The sequence below is a fragment of the Corythoichthys intestinalis genome, chromosome 19 (genome assembly GCF_030265065.1).
Source record: "Corythoichthys intestinalis isolate RoL2023-P3 chromosome 19, ASM3026506v1, whole genome shotgun sequence".
NCBI classification, from domain to species: Eukaryota; Metazoa; Chordata; class Actinopteri; order Syngnathiformes; family Syngnathidae; genus Corythoichthys; species Corythoichthys intestinalis.
The window spans coordinates 25308162-25320826 of NC_080413.1; the positions used below are offsets into that span (position 1 = coordinate 25308162).

Sequence of the window (12665 nt, forward strand, 5' to 3'; positions counted from 1 at the left end):
AAACGATTAAAATTTTTAATCGAGTTAATTACAGCTTAAAAATTAATTTGAGGCAATGAAAATGTAATAAAAGACACAGTAAAAACACAAATAGTAGGTACTCGCCGCTTTTAACCGATGTGTGTATGTGTTGGACGTCTTCACCGCGTAGAAGGAATTGCAGAAGACCGGTAGTGTTCGTCTAGTGAGTGACAAACTACATCATCACCCCGAGCGTCCATTGTGCGCATAGAACATGGCGCCCTCCGTAGGTCAAAACAAGTACTAAATAATTATTTGATTTTTAAATCAATGGCAATATTTTATGTGTTTCTAATAACATATTTTAGTAAAAGACAACAATTGTGGCTTATTAGAGGCTACAAGTCCGAGGTTCCCTTTAAGTATAGTTTGTTTTCCCATATTTAGCTTTAAGACTATTGAAGTCACTTTTAGAACATATCTGAGTGCATCTCAAGAGTATTTAAAAGAAAAAAACAAACTAATGAAGATTACAATAGATTTAGTGCTGCAACGAATAATCGATTAACTCAAGTAATTCAATTACAAAAAAGCTTCTAGTCAAATTTTGCTGCTTCGAGGATTCGTTTAATTATAATAATTATTATTATTATTAATTATTATTGTAATGGTTTCTTTTGAAAGTGTTGCATTTAGTTTTATTTATTTGAGTGGATAAACTGCCCTCTAGTGGCAATAGGGGGTATAACATAACTCCTCTAACATGGCTGAATCCAGGTGTTCCGTGTTGGGACCAACATAAGGTATGTGTTTGTTTGTTTTGTTTTATTTTGTTTGCTTGAGCTAATTTGTTTGTTTATGCATTTGTTATATAGTTTAGAAGTATATTTAGCATTTTTGGTGGGAATATGTGTTTGTATTTGTTCAGAGCGTTGAAAAAAAACAAAGACAAAAAAAACCAGCTTTTTATGGCATTTAAGCTAGCGGACTTTTGCATTGGAAGTTAGCCAATCGTTCTTTTGTTGTACATAGACCCTCATTTATTTGTTTTATATCGTTTGAGGCTAAGCTTGGGTATTTTATTTAGAAATGCATTAACTGCTTTTATTAAATGAAAGTGCAATTCAGCATCGTTTGAAGAAACACTCAAAATTTGGATTTTGTATTCGCACTTAATGCCCTTTTTGAATTACTGGAAGAATAAACAGTTGTTTATTCATTCTACATCTAAAATCTATTCTGCAACGCATTAAATGTTCATGATACAATTACTCAATTATTCGAACTAACTAATTGATATATTAATCGATTACCTGGATAATCGATAGCTGCAGGCCTAAATACGTTAAAGTATTTCGGTAATACCTAGTATTTCAGTACATATAGTTTTATGACAGATTCAAGTGTATTTAGGTAAATTAAGAAGTGTTTGAGTACATCTAATAATATTTACGTTATAATTTTAACAATCACCTAATACACATGTAACTTTATTCATTATGATGGACATTGCAAAAATCTTTGGGAAGGTGGTACTTTACGTAAAAACCTCTGCAGCAGAAGTTCATGAGCCCAAATGTCTGTCAATGTTTATAACATGTTCCTTCTTACTTGCGTGTGTCTCCAAAATCAACCGAATTGATGGTTGAACCAGGTTTCCTCCAGCCGATCAGGTACTTGGACTGAGCTCCCTGGCGAGGGTAAAAGCTCTTTGGTCCCGGGGACACCGAGGACTGGGATGATGGAGAGGTGGTTGTTGAGGATTCTTCCCTGGGGGAACCGTGTCTGTGTCAAGAAACAAAAAAGTAGATGGCATTCGTAAACACGGTTAAGTATGTAATGATTGTCATGAATATTAGCTTTCAAACATGTAAAAGGCCCACCTTGAGTGAGATCCACCATCACTCAGACTAAAGGTGCTGCTGTCTCTCACAAGGAGATGAGTAGGAGGTGTTCGACCAGTGCTATCTAAACTCCTTTCTATTGGAGGAACTGGGGACTCAGCCGCTGCAGGCGACCTTTCCAGCATTCTGCGTCCACCCTCAGTAGGGCTGTGCCAAGGCGACCGATCTCTACTTTCTCGACCTCCACTGGGAGCGAGTAGTGAGGTGGTGCTACCGTGGTGAGAATGTGGGTGGTTGTGGTGCGAGGCTCCGTACGAGCTAGTGTCAATGCCACTGTCGGCCGAGGCTCCCTGAAGGTATCCACCGCCTCCTAAGCCGTTGGGCTCCGGCTCACCTTGGTCGCCGCTGGAGCCTCCGCCAGCCCCCATTTCGTACCATTTATCGCTGTCACTGTGGCCCCCACTAGAAGCTGTGCTTGAAAGAGTATTACTGCTGGAGTGACCGGAGTAAGGACCGTCCGACTATCAGAACAAAGAAAAAAGGGAGGACAGCATGAGAAGATGTCTTGAGAGAATCTACTGTATATCAGATGAGAATATTTTCTAAAATTAACTTTTGTAATTTAGTATTGCTAAAAATACACCATGACTCAGTGGCAATAGAAGGATTTATTTAATGTTCAACTGGCACAATGTGCATCCAACCGTGTAAAGAGAAAGACACATGGACTCTGCAGATCAAAATCAGGTTTCTTCAAAATGTGGCTACCATATGAGATGTATTATATATCTACCAATGTAACAAAAACATTGGCTCTACCCCTTTAATCTGTGTCCAAACATATGTACACTGCAAAAACACACCTCCTTAAAACTAGTTAAATTCCATTGTTTTCAGTGTAAATCTACTAGAAATAAGTGAAATCATCTGCCAGTGCTTCAAGTAAATTTTACCCAGATTTCTTGATATAGTAGACTTATTTTAAGCAATAAATTAGCATTAAGAAAAAGCTTGTTTGTCAGAAATATTCTTAATTCAAGAATAGATGCAGTCCAAAACATTATTTGACAGCAAATGTTTAGTGATTTCGGTGAAAAATTACCAACTTTTACCAAAAATAGTAATATTGACTTAAAGTAAGTGGAATAATCTGAAAAATTAATCTGTTAAAATGAAAATAAAATGAAGACAAATATTTGATTAGATTTAAGACGTTATAAATTTGCAGTGTAGAGAATCTTCAGACATTAAAGTGCCTATGACAGCAAAAGCATGTTTATTTCGTATTTCACGTTGTATTTTATGCTTCTGAATGAAATGGACCGCCTGGATGTGTGTGGAAGCGATCGTTTTATATATTCAATTTTTTTAATCCCGCGCCCTGAAAATGAATAACTTCCTGTATTGAGGAGGAATGCGAATGTCACTGGGTCAGCATCTCACAATACAGCATTGCTTTATAGCATGCAGATAGACTTCGGCAACATGCACTCCTGCCCGCACAAGGGGAACGACAAGCTGTAACTTGCTCGCCGCCGAGGAGGTTGCCGATAGGTGAAGACAATCGACAACCCCGCCGCCGTGTGACATATTCCGGGGTAGTTTTACGTGATTTTCGCTTCGAAAGGCGAGAATAAGACTTGGAAATGCCGTTCGGTTTGGGTTAGCATGTCGGCCAGCTGTCCCACCTCCTGGTTTGTTTACTCTCTCTGAAGCCGGGGCAGTGAAATGACAAAAGCCGGACTAACTCCAGTGGCATAAAATATAGTTCGGGAGGTGCAAGAAGTCGACAGTTTTGACCATTATGGAGTCATTTTGCCATGTCGTACTGAATAAGTGCATTTTTAATATTTCATATTCCATTTACCACAAGATTGTTATTTGTCATGACCATACCATTTATTTAGCAATTGGGGAAAAAAATACTTCGATAAAAACAATATCCTGTAAAAATATTGGAGTAGAGAGATTGACACAATGACATTTTGCTGCTCTCTGTCGCATTTTCCTCATTCTAAATAATTCCCCCTCAATTGGCTGACTTCTAAATCAGATTAAATCGTGACCCTGCTACGTCATCCCCCAACTGGGGACGCTAGAGCGCTATAATGACAGGCGGGGCGAAACTGCGGATTAAAAGACTAACCCCAGTAACACACCAGGCACGTCTGTGCCGCATCAACAACACCGACGCGACAACGCACCAGTGACGCTTGGCGTCAATTTCCATAGGACGCATTTCATGGGAAGCGCGCCTGTGGAGCAGCTCGATCGGTTCACGCAAGGATTGCAAGATCGCGCGAGAGTAGCGGGAATTTAAAGATAACAATACAACAACCATTTGCCCTTCAGACCCCGCGTATTGGTCAGCTTTCTTTCTGAAAGCTTTTATGTGCTAAAGCAAAAAGCAATCCCAATCACAAAGTTTTTGACATGTATTTTACACATTAAACGCCTCAATTTTTTTTTTTCTAAAGCTTTATTGATAGTTTTTCTCTAGTTAAAGCACCACGCAGAAATTAATAAATGTAATTGTGTATGCAGCATTTGTGTAATATTCCTATTATTTAATTACAGGTGTTTTAGCTCATTTCAATTTATTTTATTTATATGGGCAATTATTTATTTTATTATGTATTTATGTTTTACAAATGTGATGTAGTATTCATTTATATTCTATATTTTACGTTGTTTAATTTTAGTTCCTATGTGAATAATAGTTCCTACTTGTTTTGTTGTGGTAGGAGGGTTTTGTATTGAACACGGGGGTACTGATGCGCCGAGATTAAAAGGAGAGTTGATATTGTCCTGCCCTGTTGGGTATTTTTATAGCAGAGAAGACAGCAGTAAATCAACAACGACAAGTAAACTGTAAGCCGATCCACCCACATCCTCAAGAGATCTGAAGCACTCGAAAAGTAAGGGTTACGATTAAAGATGTCCCAATCGATCGGGATGCCGATTGATCGGGTCCAATCACGTCATTTTCGAAATATCGGAATCGGCAAAAAAATATCGGGCATGCGTTTTTTTTATATATATATATGTTTTTTATTTAAATCGTTTTCTAATTGTATTTAACGTTACAGACAAAATGTCTTACACTCATCCAGAGTAGTTTTGGCTTAAAGTAGGGCTATCACATTTATTGCGTTAACGGCGGTAATGAATTTTTTAAAATTAATCACGTTAAATAATTAACGCATGCGCTGCACGACCCACTCACGCATTGATGCGTTCAATCTATAAAGACGCCGTTTTACCTATGGATAGCGCTAAAAGGCAGCGTATAATGAGTAGAGAGAATTTTGACAGCCTTTGGAGCCATTTTTTATGTGGCTAAAGCCTTACAATACCTCTCTCAGCAATTAAAAATATTGTGGGAGGCAATGTGGGGAAGAAAGGTAGTAGTTGATCATTTGCTTAACACCCTATGTTATTTCCTAACACAGAGAAGATATATCAATTGGTGCCCCTACGCACAGTCATGGTTGCACTTCCCATCATGCATTTGGGCAGAAGTTAAATGGCTGCAGTATCATTTTCTGAAAACTCAACAAATACACTAGATGGCAATATTTAGTCACAATATACAAAGTCACATTTATCCTTTAAGAATTACAAGTCTTTCTATCCTTGGATCCCTCTCACAGAAAGAATGTTAATAATGTAAATGCCATCTTGAGGATTTATTGTCATAATAAACAAATACAGTACTTATGTACTGTATGTTGAATGTATATATTCGTCCGAGTTTTATTCATTTTTTTCTTAATGCATTGCCAAAATGTATATGATCGGAAAAAATTATCAGGGATGATTGGAATTAAATCGGGAGCAAAAAAAAAAAGCAATCGGATCGGGAAATATCGGGATCGGCAGATACTCAAACTAAAACGATCGGGAGCAAAATAACATGATCGGAAAAACCCTAGTTACGATTACATATTATTTTGAAAATCGACCGGATCCACCGTATTTTTACATGAGTGACTTCCGGTCTTCCCGATCCTACCGAGTAGTAGTGACACAGCGGGGCCGCGTCTCATGTCAAATAATAAACTCTGCCGTTCTTTTCGCAAACGACGCGTTGAGCTGCTTCTAGGACGCGTCTAACACGTGGCCGCACAGCAACTGGTGTGCATTGGCTGAATGACTTTAACGGCCGCATTTCACTACGTTATTGCGGCAGCATCGTTGACGCGCCGTTGACGTTTCTGGTGTGTTACCGGGGTAATTTCTTGCCATCTGCACTTTGTCAAATTGTTCTATATTGTCGAATCGTCTCAAAATATGATTCAAAATCACATAATAATGCTATTTAAAAAAAAATTATGCTGTCATCGGCACTTTACGTCTGAATGGTAGAAGTAGTGTTAATCCTACCTGACTGCTTTTCTTTGGGGACAGGTGGATGACCTGCTCCTGTCTTTGAATGCGGGGTCCTCCAGAGTAGCCTTGACCAGATTTAGAAACTGGTGCCTCTGCAATAAATAAATAAAATCATACAGAGTTGGTGGAAAGGACATTCAAAAAACCCTGAAGTACAACCAGATGACTATTTATAGTACATTTTCTTTATTTAGATGGGCTGGTGGGTGCTTTTCTACCTGACATACTCCGACTAGGCTCAAGACACGCACACACTGTCGTCATTGTGGCTCTAATGTTTTCATGAAGAAAAACACCAATCACTTGTCATCCGACGCAACATACATCACAAGAAAATGTGTCCCCGACAGTGCCTGCTGGGCCTGTTCTGGCCAATCTGTCCTGTGTGAATAAATGTGAGTATGTGTGTGTGCACGAGTGCATGTGTATGTGTTGAAGCCAGAATACAATGTAACATTGGACTGTTGTGTAATGGTCTACAGCTTATGCAATATGACCTCCAGAAGAGGCAGCCCGGGACCAAGGTAACACGAAAGACAGCACCGAGGGAGTTATCGCAACATCTAATGGGATGATTTTACAAATGTGGATACCCTCTGTTTTCTCTCTTAGCATACTCCACACACTTCTCTCCATGGTGCTGCCCACAGGGCTTTCTGTACTCATTAGAAATGGCTGGCACATGTATTTCTGCTGGCTTTCTCCGCTACAATACAGGCTATGTTACGACTTTGGAAAATGAATTGTCATACATATCTTGGGGAAATATCAGTCATAACATCCAAGACCAAATGTTCAACTAAATGTTAGGTTTATATATACTTAGTTTATTTGTCACACTTAAATGTTCAAAATTCTTCCAAAAAATGCCTGCCACAAGAAAGCATTCGAGGTTAGATTAATTAAAAAAAAAAAAAAAATTTGGTGCACTTATGCATCAGAAGCTATCCACATTTTTCCCCCGCTGTAGCTAGCTTGGATCCATATATTTTAAAGACCGTTGAGAAAATGACAAAATGGCCACAAACCCTTCAAATTACAACCACAATGGCAGAGCTTGCTTTAATGGTCTTATATAACTTGATTTTTATTAAATAAACAGCATATCCATTAGCTAAAAGGCTAAGTTCTTACTTGCCACGGATGAAGGGTAGTACTGATTATTATGTCATAGTGGCACAAGCAGAGAAAATAATGTTTTGCCTAGAGTTGTCCCGATCACATATTTTTGCACCTGCGTTTAAGTCCGAGTCACCTCATTTTGAGAATCTGACGATATCGAGCACTGATTCCATACCTCGGCAATTTATTCTTTTTTTTTTTTTTTTTCCAAACATTAGGGCTGCAACTAATGATAATTTTCATAATCACAATAAATCGGATCAAATCAAATCTACATTTCTATAGCCCTTTACAAAAACTCGAAAGGTCCTCAAAGTGCTTTACAACAACGATAAATAAATTTAACGATAAATAAAATGAAGTATAAAACAATGACATTAAGAAAAAAAAAAAAAAAAAAAAAAGCGCATCACGATAAAAGTCAAAACGGCAAATAAAACAATAGCACAGATACAACCTGAAAAGATTAAAACCCTAAACAAATACAAGGGGGGCAGAGAAACTTGCTTGTTTAAATTTGGCACCCTGAAGCGATGGTTGCTCTGAGGAAGGTAGGGATGAACTTATTTGAGACAGTGGAGCTTAAAGTTTGGTTCCTAAAGTGCATTATTTATTTTGTGTTTATTTTTTAGAAACCCCAGTGAGCATCATGGAGTGGACGAAGTTGGAATGCGCTTTCGCTGTTGAGGCCTTTTTTTTTTTTTTAAGCGGTCGCTCAATCGTTTCAATTTCAATTCTTCATGGAGAATTCGTCTCACAGAGCGAGCAGACAACCCAAGAGCAGATGCTCTGGTGTTTGCGGGCAGAACGTCAGGGAGATCTCAAAACAGATTATCTCACCGCGTCAATGTTTTTGGGTGACCTTGCCGTTTGTGAGAGGCCATGTTTCTTTTTCTTTACGTCACCCGTTTCCCTGAAGTTGTTTACCCATGAAACAATCGACTGCCGGCCAGGAACACGACCACAGGGGGACAATATTGAAATGTCTACGGAATGCACATTACGACAATTGAGCAACCACTTGAAAAAAATGCCTCAACAGCGAACGCTTGTTCTAATTTTGTCCACTCGATGATGCACACTGGGGTTCCTGAAAAATCAACACAAAATAAATAACGTACTTTGGAACCAAACTTTAGGCCCTACCCTCTCAAATAAGTCCATCCCCACCATCATCAGAGCAACCATAACTTCAGAGCGCCAAATTTAAATAAGCAAGTTGCTCTGCCCCACCCTGTATAATGTTACTTTTTTCAATTAGCTTCACAATTTACCTTAAAGTTGTTTTAGGCATGTTGTAAGTAACAATCAAGACAAAATTGATGACTCCTTTGATTTCCTTCAAAAATAATATTACAGCTTCCTGACTTAACTGTAGCCTACAACTGTTCCGATTATCAAATTTGTTGGCAACTAATTTCTTAACCTATTTAATTGATTAGTTGTCGCAGACTTATTAGGAAGCTAGTTAGACAGTAAGATGTCTGAAAACTGGCAAAAATGTGAATTGTGGTTTCCAAAGAGCAGATTTTTGTTCATGTAGTACTTTGACTTAATGAAAATATAATGAAGAAATCTGATAATATTTACAACTGAGAAGTTATATGTATGTTTAATTTTCAAGAATTTAGACAAGTTTAAGTTGAAGGTCCTAAATGATTAATTGGTTATTAAAATAGTTGTCTATTAATTGTTGCACCACAACAAAACATTTTTTTTTTCTTTTGACAATAGTTTTTCGTCTTGATTATTTTTGTTGCTTTATCGCCATAAAAAGAAATCTTAACACAATTATTCTTCTACAATCTTTTAAAAATATTGCGTAGCACAAAACATTTTTTCTTTTGATGATATCCTTGTAAATTTAGATTTTTTTTTTTTTTTTTGCTTTGTAGCCCATGCATAATAATATATATTTTTGTTAAACTCTTAGTAACCCGATCTTTTTCACCCAATTCCGATCTTCTAAAAATGATGTGCTCGGGCCCGATTCCCGATCATGTGATCACATTGGGGACATCCCTAATTTTGCCTCCACCTATAAACAGATCATCAGCAAAATTTTAATGTTAGAATTTTAGCTTGGTGGCTTAATAGGTAACTAAATCCCTTTGACCTACGGGATATCGTATTGTCCTCTATGGGATATGATATTTTTGGAATGTCAAGCCACATCCTTCTGGCTTATGTCTAGTGACTTTTGGCGAAAGATTTTAACATAGTACTAAAGAAGTGCACAATGCTAAACCACAGCCGGAGCAGGACTTGGACTCTTGGCCATCCAAATATGAACCTTTCCAGCATGAACCGTTCCACATAGCCCAAAAAAAGACACAAGGGCTTGAAACAAACCACAAAATATAAGATTTTGGCTTTTTCTATGTGATTGCTAAGGGTCAGGCTTGGGTTGAGTACACAAAAGTGGGGTGGTAAACAATCCGCTGAATTTAAGGTCCAGCGAAGAATCAGAAAGTCGTGGCAAACGAGGCCGTAGTTAAGGTCGCCACCACTGACCAGCGGGGAGAGAAATAAAAAACATTTGCAAAAGTCAAGCAATGGGAAAGTGCTTGCGAGTAAATGGAAGCAGCTGTACAGAAGCAGGAGGGAAAAAGATTAATTGGGGACAAACAGAAATGGTGGCGGTAAAATGAGAAGATCTCTTGAAAAAGGGGGACAAAGAATGTCAAAAGGAGTCAGTTAGTAAACTGTTGAGAGAAATAACATGAAGAATTTCTCCTCCTTTTTGTCTTCATAAGTAAATCAAGTTGCCATTTCTTTTTTTTCCCCACATTCTTTCTCTTGTCTGCTTGCCTCATTATCTTACCACTTTCAAATCTGCAGAGACTAAGACCTTTTTTGCAACTTAAAGCTCCTAGCATAAGTGGGAGAGAAGCCGTATTGCTTGATAGCAATGTGGTAGATCACGAGTCTGTGCTGAAGAGGAAGCACACACTTCAGATATCTAGACGTTATTGCCAATGGTAAAAGTATTCAAGTATGAAAAGTCTGCCCTGAAAATCCCAGTAGAGTAAGAGTCAAATTTCTTCAGTCTTTGCACATATGCAAACATAAAAGCATGCATATACACCCAAAAAAACTGGATACACTGACTACTATAACATAAACACTGAGTTTTAAACCTAATTTTGGACCCAGTGAGCCGAAAACAAAATAGCTGCTTGATCTCGTTTTATTAAAAAGTGCCATTAATTTCTATTCATTTTTCATTTTGTATCAATTTTGATACATTCCAATAAACTTAACCTGCATGTTTTGGAATGTGTGGGGAAACTGAAAGACCCAACGAATGTACACGAAAGCAGTGGTGAATGAATTACTAACTTTAAAAAAAATTTTTTTTACACAGAATAAAAGTACAGATACATGGACGAAAAAATACTTAAGTACAAGTATCTAACAAAAAAATTACTCAAGTAAAAGTACTTGCTTTAAAATTTACTTTACAAGTAAAAGTATTTTCTCCCGATGCCAAAATATGATGAGATCTGAGCTAATATGCAAATAAAGAATCAGAAATTTGACTGCTTAATTTAAAACTGCGCCGAATGGAAAAACAAGCAATATAATTGACTGCACTGGAAACAAGCATTACAAGCTAAAAAAAAAAAAAAACAACTCAAAATATAGACTACCATATTGGCCCGAATATAAGACTGCCCTGATTATAAGACGACCCCCTCTTTTTCAAGACTCAAGTTTGAAAAAAGACTTTTTGAACACCAAATTAATTTTTATACAGAAAATAATTACAGTACATCTGAAACAAATGATTATAACAATATATTTGAGGGAAAAAGCATGTTATTTGCCTCATTCAAATCTTAATATCTAAACATTTAAATATGTAAACTAAAGTGCAATCACATTTGTAAATGAATGGCTTCTGGTTTTTGAAATGTAAACAAATCAATCTATTGTGATTTAAAAAAAAAAAAAAAAAAAAAAAACAATTGCAATAACTGCATTAACCATCAAAGTGAGGTCTAACTGTAACTGTAGTCTTGAAGCAAATCTGAATAAGGAAAAACCTTGCAATAAAATAATGCAAACTGGTTAAACTTGACAGTAGCTGAGATCTGTCATGACAGAACATTACTCCTCAAGTTCAGAATTCGCTTCAATGATATCTGGCGCCATCTAGCGTCGTGAATGGGTATAACGTCTAGACCCCGAATATAAGACGACTCCCACTTTTTCAGTCTTATTTCAATGGAAAAAAAACCCAACGTCTTATATTCGGGCCAATATGGTAAATATCTCCCGACAAAATGATTAATGAAAAGCTTAATGGCAGATTGCAACCAACTGATAGGTGCATAGCCCCACCTACTGTACGAGAGTGTGCGGCACCCATCTGAAGGTACGCTGATGTCAGTGTTGGTTTTTATTGGTCAATATCTTGTTCACCCGCCTAATCTTGCTTATATGGCTGTAAAATGTTGTGACGATAAAATAAAAAGTACCACTTTATATTTGTAGGAAAGTAAAGTACAGATACTGTACACAAAAAAATTACTTTTGTACAAAGTCCACCACTGCACGAAAGTATGGGGGTTTGCACAATGCACAAATTGTGAAATCGGCAGCCTTCGTACTACGAGGCCTGAGCACCACCTTTGAGAATGTTGAGGATCTCAAATTAAAATCACCTGTTGACCCTCGTTCACCCACTCCTTCCTCCATTCGGGACCAATTTTGGTTCGATTTTCCACTTGACCCGCCTTCTCCAACAATCTGTCTCTCATTGGACATCGGAGAGTGGCGGCTCCCAGCAAACCTGGCAAACAAGCACCCACAAAAAACGTAACATATGCAGTATGCTTTGGATAATCACAGATCCTTCTCTTTCATATGCCACAAATGTTTAGCGCCCACAAATAATGTGTTGTTTTTCCAGGCATTTTTGTGTACATGTAGACAAAACACCCTTCAAATATGGCCATGAAAAGACAACCAAGCTCTCTATCTTCCTTACTGCTCAGGCATGGACTTCTGTCTCCAATGAGCTGAGCTGCCGGAGGCATCGCTGGAACATGACAGGTTGCTGGGAGAGCTGCGATTGTGCGGAGAGCGACCCAGAGCCAGAGAGGAGACAAGGCTGTAGCTCTCACTTCCTGGAGATACCCTGGGAAATTTAACATACGTAAACACACACAGTCTGCATGAAAAATACGGTACATTTCTGATTAGAAATCCCGCAAAGAGAATGTTCTTTGCCAAGTATGCCTCGGAATGTTCTGTGATTATTTAAAATGGAAACAAGTCAACATTTTTGTCTATAATTCATGTGCTTTGCTCCTTGAACATAAGCATAATTTAATGAAA

General features: G+C 37.8%; 1 protein-coding gene across 2 annotated transcripts in view; it reads right to left on the reverse strand.

The window, feature by feature from the left end:
• The window catches only part of sipa1l1 (signal-induced proliferation-associated 1 like 1), a 141167-nt gene that overhangs the window by 13285 nt on the left and 115217 nt on the right, over positions 1–12665 (reverse strand). For both annotated transcript variants that reach the window (XM_057822123.1, XM_057822121.1), the window contains exons 13-17: positions 12316–12465; positions 11990–12117; positions 6192–6289; positions 1845–2326; positions 1573–1746 (exon numbers count right to left, since the gene is read on the reverse strand). In XM_057822123.1, coding sequence (XP_057678106.1) covers positions 1573–1746; positions 1845–2326; positions 6192–6289; positions 11990–12117; positions 12316–12465 — 1032 coding nt within the window. The remainder of the gene's footprint in view (positions 1–1572; positions 1747–1844; positions 2327–6191; positions 6290–11989; positions 12118–12315; positions 12466–12665) is intronic.